This window comes from Andrena cerasifolii, chromosome 6 (assembly GCF_050908995.1).
Source record: "Andrena cerasifolii isolate SP2316 chromosome 6, iyAndCera1_principal, whole genome shotgun sequence".
Lineage (NCBI taxonomy): Eukaryota > Metazoa > Arthropoda > Insecta > Hymenoptera > Andrenidae > Andrena > Andrena cerasifolii.
This window is the reverse complement of record NC_135123.1, coordinates 9,101,255-9,119,798: the sequence shown is the minus strand read 5'-3', so window position 1 is coordinate 9,119,798 and position 18,544 is coordinate 9,101,255. Positions and strand designations below refer to the sequence as shown.

Below are 18,544 nucleotides of genomic sequence, written 5' to 3'. Positions count from 1 at the left end.
TGTCACATTACTTTCGCGATGAAAAAGCAATAGGAGCACTGGTGCTCTGAATTAATTCTAGATGCGTTAAAACACTGACTTTACGTTCGCGTTCACATTACTAATACGCAGGGCCACTGTGCACTATCGAATACTTTATCGCGAAATAAGCACTGATTCTACAATCGCATTGCACACGATTACAAAAGCAGTTCATGTTTTTAAACATATCTCAACAGTGGAAAGATGTGTTCGGACTCGAGTAAAGCGTTTCCAAAATAGTCCTCTAGGTACTGAGTGTAATGTAGTGGAATCTCGTTGAACGATCTCCCACATAGTCCAGTTATCGATGAAATTTATGCAGGAATCGAGAAATCACGAAATAATATGTACACGCACTCACTGATGCGATCACCGTCGCGAGTAAAGTCGAACTGACAGAGGTGACACCGCTTGGCAATGTTGTGACGTAGGGGTTGTTGGCGGTGTTATGGCGCTCGACCGACTCCCAGCTAACTGGAAATTCGTCAAGGCCAGAAATAATTTTATGTAGACACAGTAATTCCACGATGAAAAATCACTTAGAGCACCGGTGCTTTCACTTAAATAGTTCTGTATGCGCAAAACATTGACTCTGCACTCGCGTCCACACAGTGCTCTATGAAATACTTTATCGCGAAATATGTACTGACTCTAAAATCGCATTGCACGCGGTCACAAAAGCACATCACATTTCTAAACATCTCTCAGCAGTGGGAAGTAGTGTTCGGGCTCGCGTAAAATGTTTCCATAAAGGCATCTTGGTATTGAGTGTAATGCAGCAGAATCTTGTTAAACGGCCTCATACATAGTCCAGTAATCGATGAAATTGATGCACGAATCGAGAAATCACGAAATAATATGCAGGTACATTCACTGATCCGATCGCTGCCGCGGTTGAAGTCGAACTGTCAGCTTACACCTTTCGTGAATGTTGTCACATTGGTAGAGGTTGCTGTCGACCTCAACTGTTTCCCATGGAAGTTGAAATTTCACAAAGGCCGGAAATAATTCTATATCGCAATGTCCATTGCGAAATATGTACTTTTCGCAGCTGCAGCCATGCACCCTGCTCTTTCTATGTATACATATATGTCTTTCAAAGTTGAGGAGATGTGATCGGACTCGAGTACAGTGTTTTCAAAAAAGTCTTCCAGATACTTATTTTTAGTGTATTGCAGTAGAATCTGGACGATCGACCTCCCACATATTCCAGTAATCGATGGAAATAATACATTAAGATAGGTATACCATGGCATTTTAAATGTTCATCCGTCCGATCCGTCCTCCGACTTTGGTGAACGTCGTTATTGAACTCCATTATTTCACATATCTTGAGAATTCCACATTACTTTATTTTATATATTTATACATGTGGAAGGAAGGGAAGGAATGATTTATTCAAACATTTCGAGTTACATTTATTTTTACATTATATCAAAGTATTACTATTTAAAGAAATTCTTGTATCTATCTACTTATTTAGGATATTTGACAATCGCAGCAATCGCATCGGCTCTGTTCTCACCAATTACCAGGTCTCGCTACGAGGAGGTCGCAGCGTTTCGAGGCCCGTAGAGAGACTGCCTATTTATGTTTTATTCAGAAAATCTAATGACTCGAATGTAATAACTATTAATAAGAGAAGATTCATAAAACTCATATGAAATATTTAAACTTGAGAAGCGTAACTTGCATGCAAAACATTAAGCATCTCGAATGATTGTGAAATTAAAGAAAAATTGTTTAGAATGTTTAAAACGCGATACTAAAACTTTTATCTAGAATTTAATACATATATATATATATAATCGTTTTATTCGGTAGCATGTAGAAAGATTGAACGAGTTGAAAAGTTGCACTGCTATCTCTGCAGATCGCCCCCCCCCCAAGAGTAATAAAATAGAAAATATTATGACATTGTGTATAATTCTGTATAAATAATTAATGTGAATTTAATTATTTATACAGAATTATAATTAATGTGAATTTAATTATTTATACAGAATTATAATTAATGTGAATTTAATTATTTAGGTTACAGTATCAGATTGAGATATTAAAACATAAGTTACAAGCAAATTTTAAATCTTGTGAAAGAGGGTTAAAAAATGTACTTATGTACTTTTACATATTTCGCCCCCTCCAAGAAAGGCTCCTAAATCCGCCTCTCCAGGTGGCTCGGCTGCATCGGGGGGAGGGGGATGGACCCGAGTTGAAACCCTGACCAGGTCCTCAGCAAGTCCAGGAAGTCCAGGAAGTCCAGGAAGTCCAGTAGGTCCAGGTAGCTCGGCAACTGCAGGGTCCCCGGAGGTCCTCCAGGCCCGGAAGACCGACGACGACTGAGTACATGAAGCTCTGTGAGCTCCTTATCTAGACTTCGAGGAACGATGTCTCCCGATCAAAACAAGGTCGACGGTTAATTACAATTGCGAAATCCAACGAATTCTTCGGCAAAAATGGATTTTCTGCTAAAATATACGTTCCATTGGCTATTGCTATGACAAATAATGTTAACAACATTTACCCTAACCGCCCAGTAGAAATTATTATTAACTTTGATCGATAGAACTTGAGATATCAAGCAATTAGTAACATTTGATCTTGAATTTGCAAATGATTTTCTACGCCGAATGAATTCTCTTTTATTCTCAATGTTTAATTGTTCGATACATTAATGTTAATGCTTATACATATCATCTAGTATTATTTATAATGAATAAATACATTTTAGTGGAACTTGGTGTAAATGAATAGTTGCAGGAATATTTGGAGAAATATGAGTGACATACTTGTTTCTCCCCCTTAGTTACTAAGATCGACGAAGTATAGGATAGAACCACGGTACTCTATGAAACACTTTTTGGCAGGCACAGGCACTGACTCTACAATCGCATTGCACACGATTACAGAAGCACTTCCTGTTTTTAAACGTCCTTTAGTTTCTGAAAAAGTCTTCTAGGTAACGGGTATATCTAAATGGAATCCTGTTAAAAGGCCTCCCACATGGTCCAGTAATCGATGAAATTTATGCGCGAATTGAGAAATCACGAGACAATATGAACTATGACGTGCACACACTTCACTGAACCGATGAATTTCTCAGCGCTAGACAAAATTTTATTTCCCAATGCGGGTTTCAAAAGTAACTCGACTTGCAGTTGCATCCATGCACACCACGACACTCGTGCATCATGCAACCTTCTGCGAGTCTTTTAAGAATTAGATTTTACTGTAAATTTTAGTGTTGGCCATAAACTAATACTCGTAGCCAGTAATATCCAATTATTATTACTTCAAAAGTGCATTAGAATCTTGCGGGAATGTCAGTAACAGCGTGAATTTTTAATACTTTTCGGCGTACGATACGTGAAAAGGTTCTACTACACGCAAAGTACTAATAAACAATGTCATCTTGCAACTTATAGCTTGCATGGGCTTTGAAGAAATACCATTTTTGTGCTTCATAGTGTCTTGATCCCTGAAATGGATTTTCGGAGAAAAATCCGCGTGAGTCGTTGACAAACCGAGCCAAAGCATAGCGTAGCAAAAGCCTACCTGTGCCAAACTCTCTCTCTAAACGAGTCACACGTATACAAGTACGCAAACACCTTTCAGCCTTTCAACACATGTCAGAGTAGTTGCTGAGTTGAACGCTGTTCATGAGCAGATGCCACTACATTCAGACCTCAAATTATGGGTCGGTAATACAGTTTGGGTGGCGACACGAACATCTATAAGGTGATAGGTCTATGCTGTACCTCGTCTGTGTTGAAACCAATTATGGCGAGGTAAGAGGTACTTTTTACCGTGGGTCGGTGATAAGGATAAAGAATGCGATCGTATTTGGATCGATTTCGTTTATTTAGTAATTGAAAAGTAATTTAGTATGCAATTCTTCATTTGCAGTGTTTTCATTTTTCTTAGCAGGGGCAGTTATTTTTCATGTCTATTAACTTTACCGACCTGTATGAATCGGTGAAATATGGTTCTCAGAGTTACCGTTTTTAAACATACAGTGCGCAACACAAGTCACAGTTCTTTCACGAAGTCGTTACTTCAGAGGTGGCACCAGGGGGGCCAAGCTTCCCTCTTACGAAAGTTGAAGCAGAGTTTGTAGCGCCTCCTACCAATGAGGTGCGTACTAAACTGTGAATGTGTGAATTGGTGTGAATCGGGACGTATGTGTATGTGTATACGTGTAATGTACCGTTTACTTTAAAACCTGTCCACGGATCGTCGCGCCAGCGACACGTATGCAGCAGATAGAAGGATAAACATTGAAATTGAATATTTCTTCTTTTCTTAGGAAAAGAAAATATATTCAATTGCTTTGTATATCCTTCTATCTGCTGCATACGCGTCACTGACGCGACAATCCATGGTCAGACGGCCTTAGAAAGGGTAAACCAGGGAAAGTGAGGACACTTCCTCGTGTCTGCGCCAAACATTTCTAAATGACGACGGTCGTCATGGTAACATTTCACCAACGTCGAAAGGTTGTGTGTCGTGCTCACTGATACACGTAGGTATGTGTGTGTGATGTACCTAGCGCCTCCTACCAATACGGTGCTAACTAAACGGGAAAACTTCAGCCAAACAAAGACGGCTTGGTCCCCCTGATATTCTCTGCTAATCAACACCTAACCTTACGCGGGACAGAGGGAGATCGAGAAATATATCGAACGATTCAATTTGAACTCGCGCATGCACGAAACTCGTCGAATTGTTCCCGCTTTTTTTAACGCGATTATATTTGTACAAGATGTAGGAACTTAAAATTTAGAAACAGATCGTTAGGATCTAAATGTCACTCGTCACATGTTTTTTATAGTCCAGAGGATTATAAGCAACAAGGATTCAGAAGTTATTTAAAAACAATATATTCGTTGAATATACCGCGGTGATTAATTTTCTAACTCGCAGTAACGATGGAATTGCTTTATTCTCTGTAAATATTAAGATTCTTGTAAAGGAAGTAGAATAGAACTTTCATTCTACCTTTTCTATGGACGCAGAAGAGATACGGGGTTGGTTTAAATTTTTATGGGAGATAGGATCACAGACCAGGTAAGTATAGGTTCGTCAGACGTCTCTAGACATTTTAAGATCCCCGGGTATGGGCGGCTAGAAATTGACGCTGACCCGCGAACCCAGCAGCGGGTCCAGACGGGTCAGGTAGACGTTCGGACGGGTATGCTCGGAAAAAGGTCAGCACCGTAAATATCGATCTGTATATACTACTGGATAGTGTACGAGGATAGGCGGCTTGTGCCGAATAGACGCCATTTTGTTCAGAGGAAGATTCTCAAGTGTGATGTCACGTCACACAACGCGCGAAGGCTGCAAGCAGTGTGAAGCAGTGCAAGCCAAAGCAAGTAAGAAGCCGCAAGCATAAATAATAGTTAGAGCGTGATTACGTATTAAGTACTTGTAATTAATAAAAAATGGTTAGGACGTGTATGTTTTGTGGTGCAGAAAAATTGGGGGAAGATTTGACATATCATGGGTAGGTAGAAATAACATTTATATGCTACTTGTAAGTTAAGTGGAACTTCTTACTCATAATAAATATTTCTAAGGAAATAAAAAATATGTTTGTCTGTTTCATATAGATTTCCGTTGAAGGCTGCAGAATGGCTACACAACATGGGTCTGGGCCCCAATTTCGTGCCTTCAAAGAATGCCATGTTATGTTCCAATCATTTTGAAAAAAAATGTTTCCAAGAAGGCACTGCCAAAGGCTGTCTTCTCCCTGGAAGCATTCCTACCATTTTTGGGCAATACAAAGCTAGTTGTGTCTTCTGTCATGCTAGAAAAGGACAGGATAAAAACAGATCATTTCGCAAGTAATATATGAATTATTCAAATTAAGCAGCTTATTTTTATGGGGTAATGCCACAGTAGAACTTGGAAAGGCAGCCTAATTTTGAGAATTTTTTATGCAAGTGTAGTGAATGGAGTACAAAATTTGTTCGAAGGCCTTTATTTTACATAACTTCATTAATATTATTTCAGTATTTGGCATTAATTTGAAACATAACTTCCTTGTTTTGCAGATTTCCGTTAAATAATGCAGAACTGCTTCAGAAGTGGATTGCAGCAATGGATGTAAAGGACTTTGTTCCAAATAAGAGAAGCGTGCTTTGCAGTGAACATTTTGAAAAAGATTGTTTTCGCAAAACAGGTCGTAATGCCTGTACGTTAACCCTGAAGAACAATGCGATTCCTACCATATTTAAGTTGCCGCTAATTGACAGTAAGATTGTTTGTGCTTTTTATATATTCTTTATTTTACTTTCGAAATATAATGCACATTACAGTAAAACAGTATTTTTAGAAACACCTGCTGGAGAACACAACAGAAATTCTCAACTCCCTGCATCACAAATGGAAACAGATCCCTCATTGTCGCCAGAGGAAATATCAGCGTCTGAAGGGCGTGAAAAGCGCCGTTTATCAGTTGATTTGCCTCCTCCAAAAATATCGAAAACTGACACTAAGTACAGTATGGTGAATCCAATGAGAGCAAGTACCAGTGATTCAGGTGAATTCAAATAAATGGTTTTAAAATTTGAGCTTCATGTAAATTATATCATTGTTCAAAAGTTTAGCAATCAATTTCATATCTTTATTGCAATGAATAAAATGTCACATATTTGTCACTTTAAGATTAATACTTTTGTTACGAATCACTTATATGAATATGAAATTCAATTCGAATAATAGTGTACAAATAACTAATAATATATCATGCGCAGATAAGAAGCAATGCCAGGTGGATGAAGTACCTTCTACGAGTTCAGCAAGCGAATTGGCAAATACTCTTATGCAGAGAAATGGACAAACACCGACCACTTCACGTCGCATTCGTCATATCGTCCATGATCATCAATATGAAACAACTCCGAGGTCGATGCGGAAAAAGATATTATTGCAGAAAAAGCGAATACAAGCGTTGATGTTAGAAAAGCATGCTGATAAGCAGCACATTTCTCGGTTGAAGCAGCAAGTAACTTCTTTAAAACAAATTGTGAGTGAGTTACGAAGAACTCGAGCTCTTTCAGAATCGGGATTGGAATGCTTGAACTCCACTGCAGATACTGACGTTTCCCAATTTTTAAAACGATTCATTAAAAATCAAAGAAATATAAAAAAGAAACAAATATTTACAAGTAGTATATAGAGATCAGTGCGTAAATATCGTTGCCGAGTACCGAAAATATCGAACACGGAGGAAAAAAAGATGCAAGATAGCATGGATAATTTCAGTGCGCGTTTATCGAGAACACCGTTGTGAACCGTGCTCAGCACCGATATTTACGGTGCTGGCCTTTCATCGGTCCTTACGGTGCTGAGCACCATTCCCAACTAGTGATCTTCTAGGGAGTGATCGGAACAACCTGTATTGTAGCTAATTGGTTGTCGCCATTTGTGGCAAAAGCGGAAGTAGACAAAGTAAGAAACTGTAGAAAAGAAAGAGACAGAAATACCTAGGGCCGGCGCGAGGATAGTTGACGCCCTTATGCAAGAAAATTTTTGCACCTGTTTCCTATTTAATATGTTTCGTCTTTACGGAGTACACCAAGAAATAATTACGTTTGCATTTTGTTTATGAGGGAGTTGGATTCCTTTATAATAATAAGCGTGCGATATAGTTTCTTAGCGCTCCCTTCGGCTGGCGCCCTTATGCGGCGCATAACTTTGCATAATGGGTTCTGCCGGCCCTGGAAATACTGATAGTAAGAGATAAACAAGCAGCTTGGAAAGCAGACGATTTAGTGAATGTTTAGGTTACGTTATTTCCGATTTTGCCACAAATGGCTGCGGTTATACCGATCACTCCCTGGAGGATCACTGTCCCAACGGCGCAGACCTTTTTCCGTGTGGACGGGTTGGTAGCGGGTGTCACTGGGTAAATCAAGAAACAGCCGGGTGACGGACGGGTCAAACTACAGCTGTTACTTTTTGACCTGTCGGGTACCCAGCTACCCGAAACAACTTCAAGCAATTGCATGTTTTATTGTCTGTGGTATTGTTTGATGTTAGCCAAAAATGATCGAAAAATACCACATTCAATGGCTTAAAGTTGTTCCGGATAGCCGGTTACTCGACGGGTCAAAAAGTAACAGCTCTGGGTCAAACCCGCCCGATGCAGATTTCTGGTCTTTCCTATACCTCGTCTGTGGTTTCACGTAGGTTCGGATCCGGAAATTCGCTCGAGTTAACAGGAACATAGAATGTTTTAGGAGGTAGGCAGCAGATGGTGTATGCGAGAGCGAAAGATAGCGCGTGCAACATGGATAGAGATAGGCGACGTGCCGTTAACTTTGGCTATGCACGGCTGATAGTTGGTGGCCCCCTAGTAGCCGGAGTACATGACACGAGAAGGTATTTTGTAGAGCGAGAGGGAATGCTGTTTAAAAACAGGCGGAGACACGCGGAGCAGGTGGTTTTATTTAGTTCACAGGTGTTACGGCTATACAGAAAGCATAAAACTTTTATTACTTTTGTCGTAACTATATCCGAGATCCGTTAATAACTACTTAATTGGATTGATGAGAAAGGGGTGTTAAATGCAACAATATATACTTTCCCTATATCTTTGTTTATTTATTGCTCCGAAAGGTTTTTCAAACATTTGCTCGATTTATGGACACCGAACGCGTACGCAAGTAGTCTTTTTTACAAACAAAAGAACAGAATGTATCGAACAATTATTGAAACAAACTTGATGAATTTGTTAACATGTGCATTCCCTACTTTATCAACGCTATGTAGGCATCCTGCTTTACCCACAGGACACATAGATGTTAGCGGCGCGTAACGATGAATGATATGAATTAGAACAGGCGTTTAAACACGCCCAGTGTGCCAGGCTTATGGATTATGTATCAGTGCCTTGTGCCGTTTCAATTTTCAATTCGCGTTATGTATTTACATGATTCACCAAGAAATGTGTTCTTCTTTAATTACTCATTTCTACCTAGAATATTATACATAAAACGATAAGAAGAAGTAAGTAAGTTGTATACGACACTTCTATTAAGAAAACAAAATACTTTGAAATCAAAGAGTGAGACACGTCGCTTTAATCTTTAACCTTTCCCGACTATTCCATCGGAAGTATAAGGCACATCGTGGAGGATGCCGTAAGTACGGAGGCGTCGAAAGTGTAGCGCGCTCCTCGAAAAAGGGGATTCAAACGAGAGCGCTACGCGGAACGACGCCCACGCACGTTACAGTCCTGACAACGTATCTGTTATCCGCTGCCTGCCGCGGACAATGGCGTATATACCGTGTGCGCATGCAGGCGAGGAGCAGCGAGGAGCACGGTAGGGCGCTCAGAGAAGACACGCGCGCGCGCACGTTTACTTTGGTCGCGTTTGCGTTAAACTTTGGAGCCCGGAGTCTAGACTCCTTCATCGATTGCTTTTTAGAAAACCAGTGGCGCGATCAAACGCACCGCTATTCCGGGGGGCTTAGTGTACGACGAGTGGCAGTAATGCGCCGGAAAAGTTAAGAGCCGTCAGCGGAGTAAAACCTGTTGTCCATGTTCCCTCTGTCCGCCGCAGGACCAAGTACGACCGACGGTTTCTCACCTTTGCATCGCCCGAATCGGCCCGCAGCCGCGAAATCATCGAGCAACGGCAGCCATCTTTGCTGGCTGCGGAACGGGCTGTGGTTTGTGACAGAGAGACGGTAGCGGCTCTTCATGCGGTTCACGCGACCATCCCGTCGCCTATGCACCCTACGAGACCACGGAAATCGTTGTTAAGTGCGGCTAACCAGGTGAACTGAGGGAACTCGTGTCTCGCGTATCCGAGCTACCGAAAATATGGCAACGGAGACGCCGAGGGAGCGTGAAATCGCCGCGGAGGACAGTATTAAGGTGGTCTGCAGGTTTCGACCTCTGAACGACTCCGAGGAAAAGGCTGGCTCCAAGTTTATCGTCAAATTCCCCTCCGGCGGCGATGAAAATTGCATCTCCATCGGGGTACGTTTTTCACGCGTATACACGTCATTGTCTTTTTTTCTCGCCCTCTCTCTCTCTCTATACATATATATATCTTCTATCTACGTCGCTCTCTCTCTTTCCCTCTTTCTTTCTTTCTCTCTCGGTTTTTCCTTACTGTGTGCTAGCGTTGACTAACCGTTCAGCTTACGTGTGATGTCACCGTGCACAGCTGACAGCTGCTCTCCCGATCCTCTTCCTCGTAGGATCGTATCTATGAATCCCATGCCGCGCTTTCAACGGCGAACAAGAATTTTTTCCAGGCGACCCTTAACGATTCGCATTTGTTATTTGCGGCGGAATCGATTCCTGAATTCCGCCTCCGTCGTTCCCCGCAACCCCGTAGCAAACGAATCCTTTTGCCGCTGACGGAAATTTATTCCGAGTGGGTTGATTAAACCTTTCAACTCTGAGCACACGTACCGCCTGTAATGGAAGCTCTTTTCTATATAGATCGCGAAGATAGCCGACCGTTTCCTTTGATAAACGTGCTTTCTTGTTCCTTCAATTATTTTTACTTCGCGCTCCTGCTCGCGTAAATGTACATCGAAATCGCGAGGAACGTTTAATCGGTTTCGGCGGAACGTAGAATTTAATGTAATCAACGCGCTTGGAATTTCTTGTAATTAGTGGGATTACATAAAACATTTTTGCCAGCTTCATAATTGGTTATTCTAGTATGAATTGTGCATGTAGGGAAAAGGTAGCTTGCGAATGTAATTTGTCGCGTACTTTAATACTGTATGTAATTTATCAGTTGTACTGAGAGTACACCCTGTTTCGTGGAGTATAGATAGAACGCAGAGATTGTTATCAAATTGATTAGAACTTTTCCAGCTGATGATAAAGCTTTGCGGATAGTAGCAACAAATTGCGAGAGCTTACGAGGACTTGTATCTCAGTTCTATTGCGCAAGAGAGGAACACATTTTTATGAATTTCTGTAACTGTGCCATTAAGGCTTTAGATCACTGTTAATTGTACATTACATTCTTATAATTTTCCAAATATTATTCCTGGTACTTGAGATCGAACGGAAGTGGTTTGTAATGTACGAGCCTCTAAGTGGATTCCCTTTCTTCGAATATATGATTCCGTACAAAAGCTTTTTGATCTTCTTCGGCGCTATGTATTGTTTCAAGAGGCTCGCGGAACAAAGCTCCATCGAGTGCAATTGTTCTCCTTTTTCCTCTGTTCTTCTATATACCTAAAAGAGAGTTGATACTCTATACATGTAGCACATGCCTCTTGCCTATGTGATTTATATTGCATTCGTTACTGGCCATGTGAGAAAACTTTGATTCAGACCGAGTGGGATGATTCACTTTCTTTTAAATCTATAAATACTCTTGATATATCATTATCAATGTATTACAATAAAGTAAACAAAGTTTATTTGATCAAATTATCAGCTACGTTCTGTCCATTATCGCAGTCAGCAAATATCTACTTTCATTAATGTAATATATCGCACGATTTAGATACACCCTTTAATTTAATGCTTCTGTATTCTTGTAGGGGAAAGTATATCTTTTTGACAAAGTATTTAAACCAAATGCTACTCAAGACAAAGTATACAATGAAGCAGCTAGATCAATTGTCACAGACGTGCTGGCAGGATACAATGGCACTATTTTTGCATACGGTCAGACGTCCTCAGGTAAATCGAACTTTATATTCAATGAAGTATTAACAAATTATTTACAGCTAACGCAAGCGTCGAACGCACTGTCGTCTGGAGAGTAAAAATGCCTGATATCGTTTGTCAGACTTAAATAAATAAGACCCTCCGAGGAGTAGGTAATATCTGGAATGGTTTTACTTATAAAATATTTCTGTATAAATAGGAAAGACGCACACAATGGAAGGTGTTATTGGAGACCCAAATAAGCAGGGTATCATTCCCAGAATTGTTAATGACATTTTCAATCACATCTATGGTATGGAAGAGAATTTGGAATTTCATATTAAGGTATCATATTTTGAAATTTACATGGACAAAATCAGGGATCTCCTAGATGGTAAGGATCTAACATACAATGCTGCGTATGTCACAATTATCGCATAGTTTAATTCTGACCTCATCGCTTCCCTTGCATTTTCAGTGTCTAAAGTGAATTTAAGCGTGCACGAAGATAAGAATCGAGTTCCGTTTGTGAAAGGTGCGACAGAGCGCTTTGTATCTAGTCCCGAAGAAGTATTCGAAGTCATAGAGGAAGGCAAATCGAATAGGCATATTGCTGTAACTAATATGAACGAGCACAGCTCGCGTTCTCATTCTGTGTTCTTAATAAACGTGAAGCAGGAGAATTTAGAAAATCAGAAGAAGCTTTCTGGGAAATTGTATCTCGTCGATTTGGCCGGATCGGAAAAAGTCAGTTACATTTCGGCCTCGTTAAATTTTCACCTCGTTCCTCCTGCTGCTTAATGTTGCGCATATTTAATGAACGTGTTTACGCTGTATTGTAGGTGTCTAAAACTGGAGCGGAGGGCACAGTGCTCGACGAGGCTAAAAATATTAACAAATCGTTATCAGCGCTTGGAAATGTAATTTCAGCTTTAGCTGATGGGAACAAAACTCACATTCCTTATCGTGATTCGAAGTTGACGCGAATTCTACAAGAATCTCTTGGCGGCAATGCTAGAACTACAATTATTATATGTTGCTCGCCAGCTAGTTTCAATGAATCGGAAACAAAGTCGACGTTAGATTTCGGTAAGTATTACCTGATACTCCGTCTGCCATCGCGTGTCCCATCGTTCTCGCTCAGGGATAGAAGGTTATCGACGATCGACGTTAACTATCCTTTTAGGTAAACGTGCTAAGACTATTAAGAATGTTGTATGCGTCAACGAGGAATTGACGGCCGAAGAATGGAAGCGTAGATACGAGAGAGAGAAAGAAAAGGCGGCTAGATTGAAAGGAAAAGTTGAGAAACTCGAGGCTGAATTGTCGCGTTGGCGACAGGGCGAGACGGTTAAGCCGGAGGAACAAGTTAGTTTGGTTGAAGGGCCAGATGTTACAACACCGATTACTATGTCCATTGAAGGTAAATGTATGATCTAATTGATGGAAATGCCAAGCCTAGTCCCCAAGATTTTTTTTACGGAAACGCAATTTACCACTCAGGTAAAATTGACGACGGTCCAATGCCGGCCACCCCCGGTGGCAGCCTCATGGCTGGTTCCTTGTCCAACGAAGAGCGGCAGAAACTGGAAGAGGAACGCGAAAGACTTTATCAACAATTGGACGACAAGGATGAGGAGATCAACCAGCAATCCCAGTATGTTGAGAAGTTGAAAGAGCAAATGGACGAGCAAGAAGAATTGATCGCAAGCGCGAGGCGAGACTATGAGCAACTTCAGCAGGAAATGAACCGAATACAACAAGAAAATGAGAGTGCCAAGGAAGAAGTTAAGGAAGTTTTACAGGCGCTGGAGGAGTTGGCGGTCAATTATGACCAGAAGTCGCAAGAGGTATTGCCATCTTACTAAACAATTTATTGCTCTGCTCACACCGAAGCAAGATAACAAGGGTGTTATCATAAAATAATGCATATAAACTTGCAGGTTGAATTGAAGAACAAAGAACAAGAATCATTGACGGAAGAACTGTTAGCGAAGCAAGCATTATTGAACACTACTACTTCTGAATTACAACAATTGCGCGACATGTCCGCCCATCAGAGAAAACGCATTGCCGAAATGTTGGCGAACTTCCTGAAAGACCTGGGCGAGATTGGGGTTGCTATCGGCGGTGACGAAAATCTGAAGGTAAAAACAAAAATAGTATCGTTTTAAAGTACTCAAGTTTGCGACTCAGAATCGCGGGAACGTAAATATGTTATCTCGCATTTCATAGGTTGCGCCGGAAAGCAATGGTAAACTCGAGGAGGAATTCACAGTGGCAAGGCTTTTCATTAGCAAAATGAAATCGGAGGTGAAGAATTTAGTGCAACGTTGCCAGGGATTAGAAAGTTTCCAAGTAGACTGTAACAAGAAAGTAAGCGTTTGATTTCGTACTCTTTGAATTCATTACGTTTCGCGTTTATACGTTATAACACTCGTTCGCGTGTTTTAGGTTGCCGAATATGAGAAAGATTTGGCCGAATGTCGCCTACTTATTTCCCAACACGAAGCTCGTATGCAGACATTGACGGAATCGATGAAAGTAGCGGAGGCACGAAAACGTACTTTGGAAGAGGATGTCGACGCTTTGCGCGAGGAGTGCGCCAAGCTCAAAGCTGCGGAGCAAGTGCAGGCGGTGACGAATAAAGAAAAGGCGGAAGAGAAGGAAGCGGCAACGAAGATGAGAGTGGCACTGGAGGAACAAATGGATCAATTGCGAGACGCCCATCAGAAACAGGTAAAACTATGATCGAATTAATATTTTTTTAACGACATCGCTGCATATTTGCACTAACGTCGAGTATTATCATAGGTCGCTGCACTTAGAGACGAATTATCCGAGAAGCAAGAACTGATCAGTGAATTGAAAGATTTGAATCAGAAATTCACGTTGGCTCATCAACAAATGCAAACCGATTACGAGCGATTGAAGCAAGAAGAAGCAAATAAGTCTGTTAAACTACAGGAACTCATTCTACTTAATGAACGTCGCGACCAAGTACGTGGAAATTATGGAATCTTTGACTGGGGTTACATGAAAAAGGATCTCTCATTGTTGGTGTTTACCTTATAGGCTCGAAAGGATCTCAAAGGCCTGGAGGAAACGGTAGCCAAAGAACTTCAAACGTTGCACAATTTGCGCAAACTGTTTGTTCAGGATCTTCAGACTAGAATAAAGAAGACTATTAATGCGGAGGATAACGAGGATGACGGTGGGTCGCTTACGCAGAAACAAAAGATCTCATTCCTTGAGAACAACTTGGATCAGCTGACGAAAGTACGTAATCGCGGATAATCGTCGCGAGGGTTATCTTCTTCCGACTGAATTTACCACGGAATGTGTCGGTATTCCTAATAGGTTCACAAGCAACTTGTGAGGGATAACGCTGATCTTCGTTGCGAGTTGCCGAAGCTCGAAAAGAGATTGCGCGCCACAATGGAGCGCGTGAAAGCCCTCGAGACGGCATTGCGGGACGCCAAAGAAGGTGCAATGCGAGATCGGAAACGCTATCAGTTCGAGGTGGACAGAATCAAGGAAGCCGTGAGACAAAAGAATCGCCGCGGACCTAGTGCGCAGATCGCTAAGCCGATCAGAGCCGGCCAACACCATTTAAATACCTTCGGCTATATGAGAACAGGAAACCGTGGTAAGTTATAATTTATCTATGCTTAGCCACTTCATTTATATACACCTTCCTCTTTTTTTTAGATACAAATAATTAAACGTCTACATTCTGATTGTGAAATCGTGGGTTTGTTCGATTTTGTACGAAAGGAATCGGTCCGGGACGCTCTACATTTTAGAGTAAGTGGATCGTTTGATATGCTCCGCTAAAATAATTCGCGTTTATAGTTATTAATGAGATGGCACAGTCACATATAAGGATATTTGAAAATGTGTGGTATTTATATACATATATATATATAAAAAAAACGAACAAACCTTGCGACAATTCTTATTTACATTGTTTTTTATTTTTTTTTTAAGTGAATGAACGTGGATGACGCTACTTATTAAAAAATTAATTTTTAGTTAAGTAACTTCCCTTTTATACAGTTTTGACATTTGTTTATTTTTTTTTCATGTTTCTATTCAGATATGGGTAACAACGTACAGTGATCGTGAGCATAATGCCAAACCCTTCACTTTTACAGAAAACCAACGCAAGAACGCTTTCATCAATGAAAACAAAAGAGTTTCAGAGATTGTAGTTTGTAGTGGATACGCATAAATGTTACGATTAATATAGTAAGGGTAATAGAACGTAATATATCCGCAAGGAGCACCGCCAGTTCTTTTTATTTGTCTCGAAACAAGCATGTGCTTAGGTATATTCAACTATAAGTGCATTAAGTTATAAAATTAGTGCTGCATGTCCTATCGATTTGTAAATAGTTAATTTTTATAAATTATTTAATTTAATATCATGCACGATGAATAAAGGTGAATGTCTATCAAATAATCATGCAAAGGCCTCTCGTAGAAGATACTTGGATTATTTCTATATCGGTACTTTTGTGCCACTGCTGGTCCTATTCCACAGCATTCGAACGTCTTTGAAAAGAAAGAAATAAGACAGATAGATTCCGTTTATCGTGAGATAACGAATGGACTCTTGAAATTGACTCCAATTTGGTTTGATCGACTTGTCTGTAGTAATTTTACTCGATCTGCTATCGGCATCAGAAACAACTTGTAAACAAATGAGGCAGTACTATTTAAGATTTGGTAGGTATCGCTAACGTGAAACACGATTGGACATGCGGCCTTCAGAAAATTGTAGAAATGATCGTGGCTTATAAGTATTTATAATTGTAAGAATTCTCTCCATTGCTATTAACGAGCTCATGGTAACAGATTATTACGGACCTCTCTAGAGAGCTCGCTTAACCGAGAGTTAAGCTTGTTGGCTTCTCTAAACGATTACCAGGGGTCAAGAACCAATGGCTTTATAAGAGTACGTTTCTCGACAGAACGATTTCATCCCAATCTTCATTCACATTTATTTCTATTACATTTATATAGTCCAGTTTTCATTGCATCAGTCTTTCTATAATCATCTAATTTAAATTAATTTATTATCGCTTATTTTTGTTTATATCAGAGGCTTTTATAATACAATTTAAAGCTCGCAGGCCAATGGAATTTGGTCTGTTGGAAAGTCTTTTTCTTTTGTCGTAAGTAAACGAATTAGTTTACATCTCTTCGTGTTGAGCTTATGCTCAGAAGTTACCTAAATGTATACCGTGCGTCCAACTGTGAGCTGTTGCACAGGTCTGCTTAAGTTCCTAAAACCTGTTGCAGGCCACCAATAATTCGCTCTCACGCGTTTCTTCTTCTTCTCTTTCCTTTCCGGTGTAGTCTTCGGCTACATCGTATGCAAGTGCATTTTTTTTCCTTTTCTAGTAAACTCTGTTCTGTAACGGTATTTATGAGTAATTAATGCTTCACAATGTGTACTTTTTATGTACCTTTTTGTAACTACTTTATTTATGGTTCTCTTAGGAATTTGCGAGCCACACGTACTTGATGTATCATCTAGAGCAGGTGAATTCTAAACGTTATTAGTTTAAGATATAGGTTTCTGTAAACTATGCGCAACAGAATACCCGTTTGTCCGCGATACACTGGAATCTTGTTACGCTCAGACACACTATGGTATGTAGGAGAAGTAATTAACATTTTCTTTAAGAATCATTCTCTGTGGTTGTTGTGGACAACAACGAACGGAATCATGTTTCCATGTGAGATCATTTCTGTCATCTTCCGTCTTTTTAACTTTTGTGATATCGAGGGTGAAATTGTGTTTGCTAATACGCAAAGGCAAATGTGTGGTGCATAATGAGTGCAATTATTATCGAAATATTCTTGTCAAATGTATGTAAATATAACCGCATCCCATTACACATTAGTTTGGCAAATCAGCAAAACGATCTTATGCAAAACGCCCTATTCGTAAAAAGGCTGCAAGTACATGTATGTATTTATCCCAGAATACACCTAATATTAACGTTTTAAAGCCTTAATGATCTTCAAAATATTATCATACGATAATGTATTTTTCATTCTGTCGTGCAAATAAGATATTAACGTATTCGCTGGATTTCGGATCATTGTCCGATGATCTTCTCTCAAGCTAACCGAATCGTGAAATAAAATATCAGCCTAGCCAAGTCTTTGATTATGACTTTTAGGCATAGGCCACTTTCCCTTACTAAATAACGTTTATTTTTATAAAGTATTGTAAAGGCATTATTGATTTCTCCACGAGGATAAACAAATTCACAAGATGCTTGTCGAATGTGTTTGCGCTATGATTGAAACGGTATACAATGATGATAGTCATTCGAGTATGAGTCATTTAAATTCTTCAATGGACGTATGCATTTGTCTCTATTTTTCTCGTTACAGTATGTATCATTCATTTCTGTAATTAAACCAGGTAACAGAGCTTGTGGTAATTCGATGAATTTCATTGTATACATAGAAGAACTTCGGAAATCAGGCGGAAAAAGAAGTGCTTTCAGCACGTGGAAAGCCAGAAGGAAAACCAGAGTTATTATTATTTTCGTAATGCATCAGACGTGTTTAAATATTATAACGAACAAAAGTTGTAGTTGACATCGTATTCACACAGGAAAAGAAGGATCACTGTTAAAGAGGAGGTTGATCTATAACTGCTGCCGGTTTTTTGTAAACTGTATGAAATATGCGAATGTGAAGGAAATAAATAAGTTGACAGATGTAGATACTCGTTTCATTGTTTCTGCAACATGCCGAAAATTGCGTTGTACAGATAAGTGTGAGAAGCTCGCGTAGCTGTACATACATATTTGGTATGCTACATATGCTTTATCGAGGAAATTATTGTACGTTCCATGC

At 40.0% G+C, this 18,544-nt stretch overlaps 2 protein-coding genes across 8 annotated transcripts; both read left to right on the top strand.

The window, feature by feature from the left end:
• Positions 1 to 5,463: 5,463 nt before the first annotated feature.
• On the top strand, positions 5,464 to 7,219 carry LOC143370260 (uncharacterized). 3 transcript variants are annotated; one of them, XM_076815144.1, is made up of 5 exons: positions 5,464 to 5,527; positions 5,634 to 5,867; positions 6,078 to 6,169; positions 6,359 to 6,565; positions 6,780 to 7,219. In XM_076815144.1, exons 1-5 carry the CDS (start codon positions 5,466 to 5,468, stop codon positions 7,202 to 7,204), a joined length of 1,020 nt encoding a protein of 339 aa, XP_076671259.1. In that variant the 5' UTR covers positions 5,464 to 5,465; the 3' UTR covers positions 7,205 to 7,219. The 3 variants fall into 3 exon arrangements, with proteins under 3 accessions (XP_076671259.1, XP_076671257.1, XP_076671258.1); XM_076815142.1 differs by having other exon boundaries at positions 6,078 to 6,277; XM_076815143.1 differs by lacking the exon at positions 5,464 to 5,527 and having other exon boundaries at positions 6,078 to 6,277.
• A 2,086-nt stretch (positions 7,220 to 9,305) lies between these two features.
• On the top strand, positions 9,306 to 18,409 carry Khc (kinesin heavy chain). 5 transcript variants are annotated; one of them, XR_013085584.1, is made up of 15 exons: positions 9,307 to 10,015; positions 11,551 to 11,692; positions 11,880 to 12,053; positions 12,138 to 12,406; positions 12,502 to 12,748; positions 12,846 to 13,088; positions 13,163 to 13,509; positions 13,603 to 13,806; positions 13,895 to 14,035; positions 14,114 to 14,398; positions 14,474 to 14,659; positions 14,735 to 14,938; positions 15,020 to 15,308; positions 15,371 to 15,466; positions 15,817 to 18,409. XR_013085584.1 is itself a non-coding variant. In XM_076815134.1 (14 exons), the coding sequence occupies exons 1-14, from the start codon at positions 9,857 to 9,859 to the stop codon at positions 15,891 to 15,893; spliced, it is 2,967 nt and encodes a 988-aa protein (XP_076671249.1). In that variant the 5' UTR covers positions 9,306 to 9,856; the 3' UTR covers positions 15,894 to 18,409. The 5 variants fall into 5 exon arrangements, 3 of the variants coding, with proteins under 3 accessions (XP_076671249.1, XP_076671250.1, XP_076671251.1); XR_013085583.1 differs by having other exon boundaries at positions 15,759 to 18,409; XM_076815134.1 differs by lacking the exon at positions 15,371 to 15,466 and having other exon boundaries at positions 9,306 to 10,015.
• The last annotated feature ends 135 nt before the right edge of the window (positions 18,410 to 18,544 follow it).